Source organism: Odontesthes bonariensis, chromosome 3, assembly GCF_027942865.1.
Source record: "Odontesthes bonariensis isolate fOdoBon6 chromosome 3, fOdoBon6.hap1, whole genome shotgun sequence".
Classification (NCBI taxonomy): Eukaryota; Metazoa; Chordata; class Actinopteri; order Atheriniformes; family Atherinopsidae; genus Odontesthes; species Odontesthes bonariensis.
In genome coordinates, this window is record NC_134508.1 from 22,001,729 (window position 1) to 22,019,456 (window position 17,728).

The 17,728-nt window shown below is 41.1% G+C and overlaps 2 protein-coding genes and 1 long non-coding RNA gene across 3 annotated transcripts in view; 2 read left to right on the forward strand and 1 right to left on the reverse strand.

Moving 5' to 3' along the window:
• The first annotated feature begins 751 nt into the window (after positions 1-751).
• LOC142377152 (prostacyclin synthase-like) lies at positions 752-9,374 on the forward strand. The gene is made up of 10 exons (XM_075460976.1): positions 752-1,365; positions 2,061-2,184; positions 2,901-3,076; positions 3,530-3,673; positions 4,161-4,288; positions 5,598-5,779; positions 7,662-7,815; positions 8,204-8,385; positions 8,804-8,955; positions 9,076-9,374. Exons 1-10 carry the CDS (start codon positions 1,307-1,309, stop codon positions 9,224-9,226), a joined length of 1,452 nt encoding a protein of 483 aa, XP_075317091.1. The 5' UTR covers positions 752-1,306; the 3' UTR covers positions 9,227-9,374.
• A 1,088-nt stretch (positions 9,375-10,462) lies between these two features.
• On the reverse strand, positions 10,463-11,209 carry LOC142377813 (uncharacterized). Its single transcript, XR_012769553.1, has 3 exons — positions 11,156-11,209; positions 10,934-11,034; positions 10,463-10,623 (listed from the first exon to the last, which is right to left on the reverse strand). It is a non-coding gene; the product is annotated as an uncharacterized LOC142377813 (long non-coding RNA).
• A 976-nt stretch (positions 11,210-12,185) lies between these two features.
• Positions 12,186-17,728, forward strand: part of LOC142377153 (potassium voltage-gated channel subfamily B member 1-like) — a 46,879-nt gene continuing 41,336 nt past the window's right edge. Inside the window, exons 1-2 of the mRNA XM_075460977.1 lie at positions 12,186-12,477; positions 13,305-13,970. Of these exons, the coding sequence (XP_075317092.1) occupies positions 13,416-13,970 (555 nt within the window). The 5' untranslated portion in view covers positions 12,186-12,477; positions 13,305-13,415. The remainder of the gene's footprint in view (positions 12,478-13,304; positions 13,971-17,728) is intronic.

Genomic DNA, 17,728 nt, shown 5'->3' on the forward strand with positions numbered 1-17,728 from the left:
GCTGCGCTCAAAATGTGTGTGAAAATTCAAGGGGTTGGAGAGAAAAGTTGCAGAGTTGTCAGTGTGCAGCCCTGTTTTTTGGGGGGTTCTTTATGGGGCGACAAATGTACAAATTAAGTAATGGTGTTATGGCTTTGAAATGTTTTCATATTTATCTAAATTTCCTCATATTTAGCACAGTTTTCTCACTTTTGAGATGAAAATTAACCTCAAATAACACTGTAAACATACTTATAAACATGTATATATGTAAATCTAAATATTATATCTGAATCTAAATATATCTAAGCATAAATGTTAAATCTAATGTTAAACCTCATTTTAATGTTTAGATATAGATTTAGACATTTGAGCCCTATACATGTTTACAAGTACGTTTAAAGTGTTGTTTTAGGTGAATTTCCATATCAAATGTGAGGAAAATGTGCTAAATATGAGGAAATCGAGTTTAATATTTAAGATTTGTAAGCTGCAACTTAAATCAGTCACTACATTTGGCGGCCAATAGTTTTTCAGCTATGTCGCCTGATAAATGAAGGCTTCATTTTCCTTTAGCGCTGCGTGTCAGACGTGCTGTCCTGAACGTACAGGGAACGGAGAAGCCAAAGAAGGGAGTTTTGTTGTGAGTAACCTGGGGTGGGTGATGATGATGATACTGCAGTGCACGTGTCAGGCAGCACTATTCTCCCTTTAGTCTCTCAATGACGGAATGCCTTGCCAAAACAGCGTTATTCAATCCCAGAGTTATTCAATAGCAGGAAAAGATTTATTTACCAGTTCTTGTTATCACTTTCTCATGAGAAGATATGAGCAGGAAATAAAAGCACCGTGGCCACAAACGCTGCTTCGGTCAGTCTAAGTTGGCTTAAGGTCATGATCGTATTTAAGAGCGGTCCTTCTCATAAATGTACTCTGGATGATCCATTGTATAAATTTAAACCGAGCTGGACGGAATTATTTGCGGGTTCTTTAACAATTACAAATGACTATTTTAGGCATATATAAACAGTTGATTTTCACTCCTATTGTCTGCCATAAAATCCTGAATTATGTATCAAACGGGCTGTTTCAGGAATTACGAAGGAATGACGTTTAGTTGCTATTATTGACTTAGACATAGGCTAGTCAGCAGGACGTCCCGTTTACGTCAGTGAGTTCAGTGTCTCACAGACACAATAAGCTTTATAATATTATGACTGATGACGAGAGGTGTGACGCAACGAGGCGAAGAGGATGTATAAAAGCCAAAGTGACAGCCGATAGGACGCTGAGGTCTATGCCGAGCGGTGAAGTTTGAACACACGAGATGATCTGTACCGTTCTTCTGCTCGTCTTGCTTTATTTTCTCATCACAAGCAGGCGGAGGTAAGTGGTTCCCATCTATTATATTTTAAAAGCTGTAAATAGTTTGAGACTGCAGCACTTAAGTGTAACAATCTCAGAATTAAAAAAAAAAACAAAAAAACGTTTTTATTACACTGATGATATCGTTCTAAGTTAACTGTGTTGCAATGTGAATTTCAGCATGAAAGCGTGTGCGATTCTACTTTTAATGAGTTAATCACAACTGGTGACAATAAAAGGGAAACCCCGCGCGTTTCCTTTAATTCCCGCACCCGATCCTTTTAATCCTTGGCTCGGGTTAAAGGAATGCTGTTTAACCGCGCAGTTAAATTTAAACTGTTGCTTACGCTGTACACCCAGCGGGGCTTTGTTTTTATTAATGCGTGGCAAGTTTGAAATTATATAACATCCCTTAAAACTAATTAATGTCCTCTGGTCATCCTCTAATTAAAAAAAAGACTAGAGATTGCCTTATACTTTGACTTCTCTGTGCAGACAACACAGTAGTGGAAACACTTCAAACAAAAGTTATTGAGCTGTCAGGGTAAACCACGCGCAATCACTGTGTGAACCTGACGTTAAAGCACTTCATTGTTCCAACTTGTCATGTCACGAGGTTAAAGTAACAACCAGAAGAACAAGAATCGGCTGTCTGCAGAATAATGGTGTACAACCACAAAGTTTCCATTTATATTGTTCTTTTTTCTTTCTTTTAGATCCAAGAGTGAACCGCCTCTTGATAAAGGAGTTATTCCATGGTTGGGCCATGCCCTCGAATTTGGAAAAGATGCCTCCAAGTTCATAAATCGAATGAAGTTGAAACATGGAAACATTTTCACTGTGAGTGGAACACAATCTCAGATGATCTACATCTGCGTTGTTTTTTTCTTTGTTTTCAGAACTTTGAATCACCTTGCCTCCCACTTGAGCTTAACGTTGATTGACAACCTGTTACCAATGTAATGTGGATACAAGGAACCCTTTTTTTCCCTCCTTAAAAGTTGTGGCACAGTGCATTTTGGCAGAAGATGACACTGAAAGCTTTCAGTTTTCAGATTGGAGGGTTTAACGCATCACAAGAGAGGAGATTCCCTGTCAGTGAAGCAAAGAGAAGGGAATTTTGAACCACACTTACTGAGGAATACGCTGCTTTCTGTTTCTGTTTCTAATATGAAGAGGTTCACACCACCACGGACTCTCCATCAGCTCATGAAGTACATTCTGAGCGATTCTGTTGAAGATTTAAGAACAGCATGTAGTGAGAGCAGTCGCACAACATATATTTTGTAATAATGTGCGATGGTTTCTTTTTATCCTGAAACAAAAGAAGTAGATGGTAATCGCTGTGTGCTTATTCATAATTTATCTTGATTTTTAAACATTGATGAAAGAGAATTGGTTACAACAAAGTTTTGCGGGGTAATATATTGTATTTACATGATATCACTGTTCAATTCATTTTACAAAACAGCAGAAAACAAAAAAATGAAGATGATTTGCTCTGCACCCGCTAAATGTTTCTCATTCATTTCCATTTCTCCACTGCCGATGCACAGGTGCGTGTTGCCGGTCGCTACGTGACGCTACTGATGGATCCACACTCGTACGACGCGGTCATCAGCGACTCGGATTCACTGGACTTTACACGCTACGCGCAGGTGCTCATGGAGAGGATCTTCAACCTGCAGCTCCCACTTGACCAGCCAGCAAAAGCCAAAGCCATGATGAAAAGGTAATTCTATACTGTGTAAACGTTACGCTTTGTTTTAATTTTAATTAATTAATTTAATTTTTTTTTTTTCATTTTCATTTTGAGTTCACGTGGAAGTGAAACAGTTTGTTAGAACCCGTCCTCTCACGTCTCATGGAAAGTGTCACTGTGGATGCTCCCTTCCCATTTTTGCTCGTTTTAATTCAGTAGCTCTTGTTTTGTAATTGCTTGTCTTTTATTTTTATCTACATGTGTTTCATGCATTCTGCCAAAACTGATCAGAGTTAAGTAGTTTCTCTCCACTTTCTTGTTACCAGCTCTCTAGTCTTCGGTGGTTTTAACTCAGTAGCCACACAATAGTTGTGCATTTTAACAAAACCATCGATAAGTGGCACATCATTTACCACATTTCCTACAAGGCTTAAGCAGGTAACTTTTTCTCCCCTCACCTCCTGTAATTATTTGTGTTTGCAGGCACTTTTTGGGAATGAATTTGGCTGCGCTCAAAAGCTCCATGAGCAGGCACCTGCAGGCATTGCTGAAAGCTGAGATGCCTCAGAACCAGAGAGACTGGAAAGAAGAAGGACTGTTTAACCTCTGTTACGGCTTACTCTTTAAGTATGAAAAAGTCCTATCCTCCCACACACACACCAATCCCTTTAACTGTCAAAGGAGGCATGCTAGAAAAAAAATCCCCACAGCTAAACAGTTTACACACAAGTCCCTCTTGTAATCTCCTGTTTGTAAACGCAGTTAGAAAAATGTATGGTGGCGACACTCTGTCGCTTAAGAGCCCAAGGTCACCTTTCCGGCCGAAAGGTTTTTAGCGGAGTGCATGTGAGTCAAAAAGTTCAAAAGGTTCTTTTCGAGATAAGAGTCCTAAGCAGTCTCTGACAGTTTTTCGTGATTTGTTGATGTCTTGCATGTGGAGATGTTCCATTAACTTTGGGTGTGCCAGTGGGAAAAAATGTAAATTTCGTGGGTGGGCTTTCAAACAGAAGAAGAAAAAAATCTGTGTGGGTTAGTTATCTGTCCATCACAAGAAAAACTTTCGGCATTCATTGACCGTGGAATGCTGCACTTTCTCACCCTTCTCTCTCTGCAGGGCGGGGTACATGACGCTGTTTGGAGGAGAACAGAACAACAATGGAGCAGATCCCTCGAGCGTCTACGAGGAGTACAAGAAGTTTGATGGTTTTTTAACCAATCTGGCAAGAGGCACGCTAAAAACAGGTAGATACACTGACCACAACTCTTCAGAATTCCCTCTTATTTCCTAAACTCCTCCGTGATCCAGCATGAAAGGCATATAAGAAAGGCAAAGGCAGTGCAAGTCATGACTCAAGAGAGTAATGTGTTAAGTGATTTGAAATATTTTTAACTGTTTACATTTGTCACCAGTTAATGGAGGTTTACATCATCGATGAGTTCTCTTTGATTTGTTTTTCTGGTTGCCATAGCAAAGTGCACTCACTCAGTTGCTTACAGAGTGTCTGGGAGTTAGTGTTTTTTTTACGACTTGACAGATTCACCTCCACAGACTGTGACCTAACTTGCATGTCGTCACATCATGCAATGTTATTTCTCAGATTCATTGTACGTAGTTCCATCTGTTCCGCGCATACCATAAAGAATACAGTCATTAGAGTGTCATTACGTACCTCCTCTTGTTATGCGTGTCATAACTGGAATATTATTTCTGCCCCACTGCTTGAACTCAGTGGTAACTAGGGCTGGGCGAGTTAACTCGTTATTATCGCGTTAACTCGTCAATTACTTAACGCCGATACATTTTTTATCGCGCATTAATGCAGATTTTATTTTTTAATTATTTTTTTTATTTAAAAAAAAAAAAATTACATTTTTTGGGGGGGACTTTTGTGCCTTTAATGGATAGGAAAGTTCAGAGAGACATTATTATTGTAAAAGTCTGTTGCTCACAGGCTTTTATTTTGTAAAAGTCTGTTGCTGTCTGCTGTGGAACCGTAAAAGAAAGTAATCGGCGGATCCACCAAACATGGAGAAGGGTACGGAACTTTTACTCGGCCATTTTCATTTTAAAGTTCTTCCAGACGGCGGAGTCGACAGAACCAAAGTCATCTGTAAACACAGCCAAGTTGAATTGTCTTCTCACCGTAGTAGTTCCAGTCTAAAATATCACTTAAAGGCAAAACACACAACTGATACCAACAAGTCATTCAACAAAACAGACAGCTTCTGCATAAAAACTACATAGAAATGCTGATGTTAAAAGTGTGTTTGCACAACAAATGTTATGGCACTTTCATTCATATGGTAGTAAAATTAAAATAAAACTAAATGCTAAAAGCTATACACTACTTTTGAATTAATTTTTGGATTCTGCGTACAAATGCGATTAATCGCGAGTAATCAGGGAAATCATGTGATTAACTAGATTAAAAATTTGAATCGTTGCCCAGCCCTAGTGGTAACTATTCAACTATCTACTTTTAGTTGAGATGTTTATGTTTGTGTCTGTGACTCACTCACTCACTTTGTGATGTTTATCTGCGTGCAACAGAGGAGAAGAGAACAGCACAGAGCGTTCGTAAAAGACTCTGGGACCTTTTGGCTCCAGCGGGTCTGAATGAGGACTCGGGGTCAAGCCCCTGGCTCCACGCCTACAGGCAGCTCCTGCAGGAGGACGGGGTCGATGAGGAGACTCAGAGAAAGGCTGTGCTCATGCAGCTCTGGGCCACACAGGTGAGTCAGACCATGAAGGAGCGGCATTTTGTATTCACAAAAGAGGACTACTCTTGTTGATCATGTATAAAGGTTAGATAAGCTGCTCACTCACTTAGATGAACTTGATAACTTTGTGTCTTTGAAGGGTTGTTTCTGTCACACATGTCTCCAAGGAGATTTGACTTCGATATGGGGAAATGCGGGCAGCATGGTGGGGTGGTGGGTAGTACTGTTGCCTCACAGCAAGAGCAGTTTAAATCTCAGCTGAGATCTTTCTGTGTTACGTGATCTCCTCGAGCACTCTGCGTGTACCTGTCCCAGTCCAAAAAGATGCATGTCAGGTTAACTGATTATTCTAAACTGTTCATACAGGTGAGAGTGCTTAGTTATTGTCTCTGTGTGGGAGATCTGTCCAAGGTGTAGCCTACCTCCCACTTGACTGATGGTAGGTGGGAAGGGCCCTATACTAAAGCCAGCATGGAAAATGAATGAATAACTAAGAGCAGATGCAGGCGTGCGGTTCTCTTATTTAGCACATGGGGGCGCTGTTGGTTTCTGATTCAGGAATACATGAGAGCATCTAAGTCAGGGTTTAGAACATTTGTTTTAGTAGCGTTGGGCTTCAAGATCCTCCCTTACAATTTTCTCTCAAAATAAAACTAATGGATACTTTATTTAAAATGTTCTGTCACAATAGTCTTTAGTTTAAAGTGTGCTTCTAAAGTATCTATGTCGAAGAATAATTTTAATAATCTGTCAAAATACTTCAGTTTTTGTCACGTTTGTTTTAGGTCACATCATGGAGCAGAGTCTACATACATACATACATACCTGCGTCTCTTTTCATCTCCAACAAATTAATGGTCATTTACACAGCATCAAGAAGTAGTTGTTTTTATAGTTTTAGTGTTTTGGGGTTCTAGCTGTTAAACTTTAGCCATCTAGTTAAGCCTTACTCACATGTAAATGGACTTGATTCTGACTCGTGCAGTGTTGCCTGCAATCCAGCTGGAGGGATTTTAATCAAATGTTTTCTTCATCTAGCCTTCAGGTTATATACTCACCCTTGTCCTCTTGGTTTATTTGAATTTAATCAGGAGTTTTATAGTCACGTCTTTAGCTGTCACATCTTCAAATGATCGTAAAACATCAGTGGGAGGAATTGATGCATATTTGCATGCTGTGCTGGAGATTTATCAGGCTGTAAAACCATGATGAAAAACAGTACTGCTATCAGACAATAACCTATTAAGTTTAAACTGTGAAATATGTGCGTGTCTGAGGAAAACTGTCCTTCCTATAGATCTTTAATATACTGAATGTGCTAAAAGCTGATTTAATTTCATGTATTAGTGAAACATCGTTGGATCAACACACAAATTATCTCATGAGGAATGTTTGTTAGTGATTAATAATTTTCCAGTTATTTTGTGACAAGTCCCTTTTTCTCCCATTTTCCTAAGTATTCTATGTTTGTACTCTTAGCAAAGAGGACTCTTCCTGCTTTTCCATAAAACTGAATAGCTTCGATGTGCTGCCCTTGGTTGCAGGCAGATGGCAGGGGACCTCAGGCTTCCAGCGGCTTTCCTTTTTAAGTAAACCATTACTGCGCTGGGCTTTGCCAGCAGTGAGACACTCCAGAGCATAGTCTCATTCCAGACACATGAGAGGAAGCCACTCTTCCTGCATTATAAAATCATTAGGCTTTTGGAATTAATGTAGCTTACGTTTGAGTGAAATCTGTGTTTTGTTACAACTCTAAACAGAAGGTAGATTTAAGAACTGTGGATGTCATGTGTTGCTTTATTTGCTGTTACCAAATAGCCACCTGCGCTGTCACTATGCAACACCAGAGTGAGAGACCTTATCACCAACCTCTTGTGTCTTTGTGTGTTTCCAGGGTAATGTTGGTCCTGCTGCATTTTGGCTGTTGGGTTTCTTGTTGACAAATCCTGAAGCTCTGATGGCAGTAAAGAGGGAGTTTAGCCAGATCTCACAGATGGAGACCTCCCAGACATCCCTCATGGACAGATCCGTGAACACACCGGTGTTTGGTGAGGGCTTTATCCCAACTTTTGTAAACAAAAAACATTTAATTGATTTTCTTTTGTCAGATTACTACAAATTAAAGTCCTTTTTACTGTATATTGTCAAAGACATTGTAGTTTCTAGAGTGAAATCTGGAATAATAGACAAAAGAAAATCAATTAAATGTTTCTTTATTTATCAATAATAGGTACATGGGTAATGCACACAAAGACAGATTAATACAAAATTTTGCTGTACAATTAACAAACTGATTAAAAAACAAAAATCCTCCAGATTAGTCACAGAAATGTATTAGAAATAGTGAAATACTGCAGACATTTGTTTCCACAAAAATGATGCTGTTGCTCTTGTTTTTTTTACAAATAGTAACCATTTCTGTCTGCTCTTTCTCAGATAGTGCCTTGGAAGAGACACTGAGGCTCACCGCTGCCTCCTTCATCACAAGAGAAGTAGTGCAAGAAAAGATCCTCTACATGGCTGATGGCCAAGAATACCTGCTAAGAAAAGGAGACAGGGTGTGTTTGTTCCCCTTCATCAGCCCTCAAATGGACCCTGAGATTTACCATCAGCCACAGGTTTGTCATTCTGTCTTGTTGGAGCAGCTGCTTTCTTGCTTCCAACCTCTCAAAACCCTTCTGTGCTGCCAACATGAATTGTAGTAATTGTCTTAGAAACTCTTTGGAGGCCGACTTAAGTGCAATTAGCATCAGTATTTGTTTATGTAAGGGATGAATCAGCGCCTGTGAAAAAAAAGCTGACCCTGTACAACGTGGTGAGAGGTCAAACTAGGAGCTGAGGGCCATTAAGGGATTTCTTGAGCACAGGAACAGAAACAGAGCTAATGGGCGTGGGAAGGACAGCAACAGTCTGCTTTGGAAAAAAGAAAAGAGACAGAGTCCCTTGTAATTGGACAACCAAATGAGCAGTGAATTTCATGATTATGAGATTGCTTGCATTTAATATCTGCTGTCCAAAATTATGCTTCCTCTGCAGAAATTCAAGTATGACCGTTTCCTGAATGAGGACGGATCAGCGAAGAAGGATTTCTACAAAGGAGGGAAGCAGCTGAAGTATTACACCATGCCATGGGGCGCAGGGAACAATGGCTGTGTGGGAAAGCCATTTGCCATCAGTACCATCAGACAGTGAGTGTCCCTGACATATTTCAACGATAGTTTTCAGATTGCTGAGGACATGAAAATATTTGTGACTACATTTCTACTTGATTGTGTTAATTTTGTGTTTAATCTGTGTTTACACCTCAGGTTCGTTTATACGTTGTTGACCAACTACGATTTGGAGCTCTGTGACTCAAAAGCTCAGATGCCAGAGATAAATACCAGTCGTTATGGATTTGGGATGCTGCAGCCTGAGGGAGACTTGCTTGTCCGATATAAACCAGAAAATATACTCTAGGAAATGAAAAACTATACTTGCTTTTGCACATTTCAACATTGTAAATATTGTCAATATGCTCTTTGTACTTTTGTATTCTTTATTTATAAAATATATATGAATTCTTTTTAATATTTATCAATAAATGTGAGTATCAAGTTGTTTTACAGTCATGTGTTGTCACTTCTCCATTGTTTGTGGTTATGATTTCATCAAGTACTTCCGTAACATACTCATTTCAACTTCAACAACATTATTTTGTAGATATTACTGACATGAGACAAAGGAATTGAGCTAGTGCTCACAATTTTAGCTGTAAGAAGCTAAGGGTTCTTTATGTCAAAAACGGCGGGTGAGTGTAAGAGGACTGCCTGTACCGTAAACAAAGCCAATCACACATCTGTTACGCTGACACATTCCAGATAGCAAACGGACTCCGGACTGGATCCGTTACGGTATTAGGGAAGGCTCAGGAACGGATCCGCAAAACGGACCCGGATCAGAGTCCACTTGCACACCAGAACGGATCCGGAACAGATCCAGATCCCGGATCCACTCATTAAGTGCCACATCTGGCCCGGATCCGTTTTGGATCCGGTCATAGAACACATCATCCGGCCCGGATCCGTTTATGATACTTATAACTAAGGTGGACTCATTTGGTCCAGAACCTTTATTTATTATGAATTTATTAACAAAAGTAGATACAGATAAAAACTTGCTTACCAATTAGAAGTGACTCCATAAAAATCCCACCAGTTTAGCCTTATACACCTGAAAATGATTTATTGTTAAGCTGCAAAAGACCTAAAATTGGGTTATTATTATGAGTAAAGTAGGTAGCACTGTTGCAGGTGTTAGAATCCAGCCAGGGGTCTTTCTGTATGTGATTTGCATGTTCTCCCTGTACATGCATGGGTCCTCTCTGGGTACTTCATCTCATCTGCTATCCATTGTGCTGTACTGCTCTCCCTGCCTCCCTCATCCTCTATACCGGGACAGTAACCTCCACCAACCTCCCTGGAGATATATGGGACATTAGAGTATGATCCTTGTGATCATATGATTGGTTGGATACAACCAATTAAGTGGAATTGAGTTCACTTAAAAGAGCTGGCACAAACACCAGATTGACCAACACATCACTACAAGTGGCTAATAAGATAATGGACACACATGATGGAAATTCTTACATTTATTTATGAATGGTCATGCACTCATTTAAATGAACAATAAAAAAAGAGCAAGAACTGACATAACATGTGATGTGCTTAGACATGGTCAGCAGGGTGAACCTCGTGTGTACTGCGTCTCCTTGAGGTTCACCTATCTGCTGCTAAGATGGAACCACCGGATGGCATGCCTGCAGACATCATGTTCAGTGGAAGCACGAGCGACAGGATTTTTTCTGACAGAATCTGTAATCACAAAAGGAGATTTTCAATTAAGTTCTCATCATCCACCATCATAATCACAATTTGTAATGTGACAGGATACACATAGTGATGCACTCCAAAATGGACAATCTGTCACATACTTCAGATATAGAATTTCTAAATATAGGAATGCAGTTTAAGAGTAACAAAAATAACCTGTGTATAGTCAACTTAGATGAATGAGTGATGAGTGAATGATATAGTGACCACTCAAAAAAGATTGGTGGAACTGACAGCTGGAGGGGTGTTAGTCCACCTCCACAGCCGAGGTGCCCTTGAGCAAGTACTGTACCTCCATGCACCCCTGCTGAATGTCTGCCCACCGCCCCAGGTTGGCATCTCTCTCTGAGTGTGTGACCCTGTGCATGTACATTTGTGTCAACAGGTGCCAACCTGGATGGGTTAAAAGCGGAGGATAATTTCGTATGCTATATCGCTATGCTATATTACAAAGTTAAATCATAGAGACAGCTTTCCATCTGCATAAACAAGCACATATTAACAGTTTACTTACAGTGCGATCTGCCGAAGGAGACGTTTCGCTGTTGCTTTCCAACTTTGAATGACGCTGTAACAAAGAATGGTGCGGATCCGCCTAGTGTGCAGCTGTTTCAGAGTACATTGTTTGGAAGCCCGCCTCCTGCTATTGGAGGCGGGGCGTGTCACTGCCCAACTCCGAATGCAGCTGAAGCCGAGTTTGAAAAGAGCGCGTACAATGTGCGGATCCGCCTTGAGTCCGCAACGGGTCCGCTGATAAGATATAACGCTGTGTGGAGGCGGGGTGAGCGGTTGATCAGGACGGCGGACCTGCCCGGCTTGAGGGCTGATCCGCCCCGGAGTCCACTCCTATCTGGGATGCTCACTCTTTGGAGAGTGAGTTGGAGCGGAAAGCTTGTGTTCACTTGTTGTTAAGAAAGCAGTTGAATTATTACTTGCAGGAGAGAACATCTATAACAGACCACGGACAAAGGACAACAACGCAGATGTTTTGACTTCAGTCACTTAATAGGATATATAATGGGCTTTTATGCAAGAAATTATACCTCAATGGCCTCTACATGTTTGACCTCAATGTATAGGTGTTCAGTACTTTTGGGCAGTTTATTAACTGTTACTTTTTTTTCTATACTTCTGACCACTATGGAACAAAGCCAGCCAGGCTACACTGAGAAGAATAAAGTTTACCTTGAGCTCACTCCCTTTAGGATAATGTATTTCAATACGTGGAGAGCTCTCAGGGATTTTTAGGATCACTATAAAAGATTCCCAAAGTGCTTACAAACACGTCTGCTATTAATACATTATAGTCATCAGTGGATCATTTCAATGGACACGTGTGTTTGATTTAATCTGCAACAACAGAGGCAATGTCTGGCCTGTCTATAACCAAGATGAGTGGGAATCCTGCTGAAAAAAGCAGGAATGCAGTTTAGACGCAGTGAGATGTGACTCGCCGGTTCTGTAAGGGTTAACTTTCACACAGGCTGCGCCGCTGGAGGAGCCTGAGTGAAATCAGCCCCGGATGAATCCCGGCCACAGTCACAGGCGCCGGCAGTGACACTGCGAGCAGGTAGAGGCGAAACACCGAGAGTATTCCCGTTTAAAATCAGGAATTTACTTGTTGATTCTCACCAGGAGGGATGGAGCGAGCAGACTGGACATTTTACTACATGTCTCACCCAGACAATTTCACCATGTCTCTGTGTAGCTCAGGATGCCTCCATCAGCTCCCAGCAGAGCGTCGGAAACATTGACAGGCTTAACAAGTTGTAGCGCACTTACTTGAAATGTTGCTGATGTTGACCCATGAGGTGAATCGGAATATAAGGAAGACACGTATGTATTGTGTTTGTTCTTGTACTGTATTTAAGCATATTTCATCTTCAGGTCTTATTATTGTAAGCGCCATGGCTCTGTAGCCCATTTGCTTTCAGTTGGAGATGTTGAGTCTAGTGTGTATTTGGCGTAGCTGGCGTCCACGAAAATGAGACCGCATATCAATTCCAATGTCAACCCCCCCCCCCCCCCCAATGAATTTCTGTTGCGTGACTCAGAAATGCGCATGTTAGACGCAACAAAAATAAACTTCATAAAGCTTTTCCGTACACTTATTACTATTTTGAAGATAAAAAAAAAGATCATGTAAGCGTTGGTATGGGGCGTGACATTACAATTAACTTATAAAGACTGTCTAGGGCTGTGTTATGTCCTAAGACTGCTCTCAGGGGAGAGGGCTGTTAATCAAAGTTTATAATCGGTGTCAGTATTAGTCCAGCTTAATACCACTCTAGAGAACAGCTCAGCGACGCATTCACATAACAGCCCAGAACACGACAACTTTGGGGAGAAATTGATCGCCGTCCCACCCGAACTAACTCCTTTCAGCACCGTGGACAGCGACACGCCGGCGGAGTGATAGATCGGGCGTTTCAGCACCGGACAGCGTTTACAAGGAGAGTCCAGTTTATCATTGGCCCGGCTGTCAACCCCACCCCCACCCAACCCTTGTCAGCAAGAATAGCGTCTGTGCCTCTTAAAGCTGATTAAAATATTTATTTGGTTCTCTGATGAGTGGATAAACCACCTGACATTGCTACTGTAGGACATCGGCGGTGCCGCTCAGCAGCCCCCGAATCATTTCCCTCTTCTTTATTTTGTTTTAGAAACAAGAAACGACGATGGGCCCTGATGCGGTCATCTTCAGGACCATGTCTTCTTAATCTACTGGACTACGTCTTCAGGTCTTTTCAAGTGTTTGACTGACTGGAGCGAAGATGATCAAAATTGGGCCTCCCTTGACCACCACGCTGCCACCGGAAACCATAGACATCATCCGGTGCAAAGCCCATTCCCACCGAGTGAGACTGAACGTTGGAGGGCTTCTCCACGAGGTCCTTTGGAGGACGCTGGACAGGCTGCCCCGTACAAGACTGGGCAAACTGAAGGACTGCAACACCCACGATTCTATACTGGAGATATGCGACGATTACAGCTTGGATAACAACGAGTACTTTTTCGACAGACACCCCGGCGCCTTCACCTCCATTCTGAACTTTTACCGCACAGGCAAGTTGCACATGATGGAGGAAATGTGCGCCCTCTCGTTCAGCCAAGAGCTGGACTTCTGGGGCATTGACGAGATCTATTTGGAGTCTTGCTGTCAGGCCAGGTATCACCAGAAGAAGGAGCAGATGAACGAAGAGCTCAAAAGAGAGGCGGAGAACATGAGGGACAGGGAAGGAGAGGAGTTTACAACCACATGCTGCTCCGAAAAGAGGAAGAAACTCTGGGACCTCTTGGAGAAGCCAAGCTCATCATTTGCTGCTAAGGTAATGTCTTAATCGGCCTTTCACTTGTGTCACATTGCCAAGGCAGATCAAGTGAAGGTGGAGGGTAATCTAATAAATGGCAACATGGGCATGCAGCCAGGAGGCCTCTATAACTGAAGTTTTAAATAATGACTTCTCCATTTTTGGATCCAGACTAAGAGTGTTTAGAATTAGAAAATGGCTTGAGAAATAAAAGCAACAACAACCTACAGAGAGAGCATGATAAATCCAATTTAACACCCAGAGGCCAGCATAAAACTCTCTTGGAGGTTGGCTTGATCTGCTGTCTCTTTTAACCTGAACAGGTGCTTTTAATCTAACACTTCCAACGGCTGGAGAGGGGGAAAAATCATGAGAGAAAGCTGCTGATGTACTCAGAGATGAGCAAAGCGGTCTGAAAAGTGTGACTTGTTCGCCAGTCAGCAATGAACAGCATGACATTCAAAACTACTTTGGCTCATCTTCTCTAATCGATCATATGAAATTAACTTGGTGTAATTTCCAAAGGGGAAGAGAAAAAGCTCTGCTGTTTTTCTTGTGTCAATTAAAACCTTCTGTTCCAGGAGCTTTTTTTAGGTCAAAAACATGACAACTCTTATTGTTTTGCTTTATTAGTTTCCGTCAGCTTGCCAAGATGTGGAAGTAATTAATGAACTTTTGTTTTCTGTTGAAACAATGAGGGTGGAATGAGTCTGATCACTTGCTGTTTGAGTTGTCAACATTGTGGGAAACCTTCCTGTGCAAATTATTTATTTTTAGACCTTCACATAACACCCTCCCCCCCTCCCCGCCCCTCTCCTCAGGCAGGGCTCTTGGCTTCATTTGCCACCTCTGCCTCATTACCAATCAAGTATTCAATCATCCAGCTCGTTAACAGGCTCATAGCTCGCAATCCAGGAACAAGATAACTTTGCTTTGCTGGACCAATAAGTGCTGTCATGTCAAACTAACTTTTAGGAGAGCTAACTAATTAAAGATGGAACTGGGTCAATATTCACTCAAAATGTTTAAAAACTATTGGGATGTGTGAAATATGAAACAATGTCACTTTTTTGTTTGTTTTGTTTACAGTTATAGCTTATTACATTTCAGTGATATACTTTAGCTTTGCATAACCCGGTAATGAGGATGGAGTCTGAAAACACCTCCAGTGTGGAACAGCATGCTAAGTGCTCCAGGAACATAGGTCGTGATGGTCAAATCATTACTCAAAGAAAATTCAAACACCTCTTTGAACAGGAGTTCCTGCATAATTTATGAAACCCATCTATTTAAAGACCCTGCTCTATATCTGACCCTGAGGTACTGAAGCTTTTAATTATTTTTCTTGAATATCCACAAACTTTGCTTTAAGAAATGCATCATTACGGCAGATACCTTGAACTCCGTTTTAGTGCTGTCAAGGCACAATGCCTGCCAGCAAGGAAACAAGAATATTCGATAAACATGCAAAGTAAAAACTGACTTTTACTCTTTCATTATGACTGTGTGTACATGCATACTGGTTGTGATTATGTGTTTAATTCCTTTTAATTTTAATTTTGCTTTTGAGCGGCCTGGCTATGCTCTGGTAGAAACCAGCATACTCCGGCATGTAAACGCCTCGTCAAAGTTGTTGTGCTTTTCTGCTGGTAAATACAAGATTTTGATTATTATTATTTTTTATTTTATTATTATTTTTTTTATTAAAGATGGACTCAATTGTACACTTACAGTCACAAACCTTGTTACTTTAATGACCATTAAAACCACCTTTCTCAAGTTCCACGTAAACACCATACCAAGAATATAAAAGCTCAATATTACTGTAAATGTTCAATTCAATTCATCTTTATTTATATAGCGCCAAATACAACAAATGTCATCTCAAGGCACTTAGATAGTAAGTCCAATTCAAGCCAATTGGAATTCAATTAATTAATAATAATCATAATTCATAAAATAATCCAATTCGTTCATATAGAGCCAATTCAAAAACAATTTCCAGCTAAGAAAACCAACAGAATACACTGAAAACTTTTTGTTTTTCGGTCCAATCTCCCGTCCTGAGCGGGCCTGAGGCGACTGTGGAGAGAAACGACTCCCTTTAAACAGGAAGAAACCTCTGGCAGAACCAGACTCAGGAAGGGTGGCCATCCGCCTCGACCAGCTGGGGTTTGAGAAGACAGAAAGGGGGGACAACAAACCCTGTAACACCATTCAAAGGATACCTGTTGGAACAGGGAAACACGAGTTAATGACCACAATAATGTCACATATACATAAAGAGAGTAAAGTGAGGAAAGGTGTGACAGATGAGACCCCCCAGCAGTCTGGGCCTATAGCAGCTTAACTATGGGATGTTTCAGGATCACCTGAGCCATCCCTATTCAAGGTAAACACAAGAAACTTGTGCTAACAAAAAAATAAATAAATAAAGGACCAGACTCAGTGAGTAATTCCCTATACTCCCTATATAGATCTGCTCCTCACACCACAACAACCATCTTTTTACAGCCACAAGCTACCTCAGCCTCTCACCAACTGCACACCAGTCACAGCGGGGTGGGGATGCAAACCCTGGTTCGGGTAGGGGGAGAAATAAAAGAGGTAAGATAAGCGGGAATGGGATTCAAACCCTGGTTCGGGTAGGGGGTAATGAAAGTATAGAGGGTGCCAGAGGTGGAGGCAGGACAAGACACACTAGCAGATACAGCAGACAAATTCACCTAAACAGTCCTATATTCACTAAAAATACCAGCAAAAACAAAGCCATACAACTCACTCTCACTAACTGCACACCAGTCACAGCGGGGTGGGGATGCAAACCCTGGTTCGGGTAGGGGGTAATGAAAGTATAGAGGGTGCCAGAGGTGGAGGCAGAACAAGACACACTAGCAGACACACTATCAGATTCAACAGACCTAACTATAAGCTTTATAAAAAAGGAAAGTTTTAAGCCTGGTCTTAAAAGTGGAAAGGGTGTCTGCTTCCCGGACATTTACTGGCAGCTTATTCCACAATAGAGGGGCCTGATAACTGAAGGCTCTGCCTCCCATTCTACTTTTAGAAACTCTGGGAACCTCAAGTAAACCTGCAGTTTGGGAACGAAGTGCTCTGTTAGGAAAATATCTTATAATGAGATCTTTAAGATATGATGGAGCTCGGTCATTAAGAGCTTTATATGTTAGGAGAAGAATCTTAAATTCTATTCTGAATTTAACAGGGAGCCAATGAAGAGAAGCTAAAACTGGAGAAATATGATCTCCCCTGTTAGTTCTCATCAAAACTCTGGCTGCAGCATTTTGGATCAACTGAAGGCTTTTCAGAGAATATGTGGGACAGCCCAATAATAAAGAATTACAGTTGTCCAATCTTGAAGTAACAAATGCATGGACTAGTTTTTCTGCATCACTCTGAGACAAGATGTTCCTGATTTTAACAATATTACGAAGATGAAAGAAGGCAGTCCTAGAAACCTGTTTTATATGTGAGTCAAATGATAAGTTCTGGTCAAAAATAACTCCAAGGTTCCTCACTGTAGAACTAGAAGCCAAGGAAATACCATCTAGAGTAACTATATAGCTAGACAATTTCTCCCTGAAACGCTCAGGTCCAAAGATAACGACTTCAGTTTTGTCTGAATTTAGAAGCAGACAGTTCTGAGTCATCCAGGTCTTTATGTCTTTAAGACATGCTTGTAGTCTGACCAACCTATTGGGTTCATCTGGTATATATACTGATATAAATTGTGACGCTAATACGCATGTAAGCACACT

What these genes read in the sequence shown, in the direction of transcription:
- LOC142377152 (XM_075460976.1), top strand. Translation starts at nt 1,307, where the DNA reads ATGATCTGTACCGTTCTTCTGCTCGTCTTGCTTTATTTTCTCATCACA. An exon ending in TGCAGCTCTGGGCCACACAG is followed by an intron (nt 5,780 to 7,661) that starts GTGAGTCAGACC and finishes GTGTGTTTCCAG; the next exon opens with GGTAATGTTGGTCCTGCTGC. An exon ending in AGATTTACCATCAGCCACAG is followed by an intron (nt 8,386 to 8,803) that starts GTTTGTCATTCT and finishes CTTCCTCTGCAG; the next exon opens with AAATTCAAGTATGACCGTTT.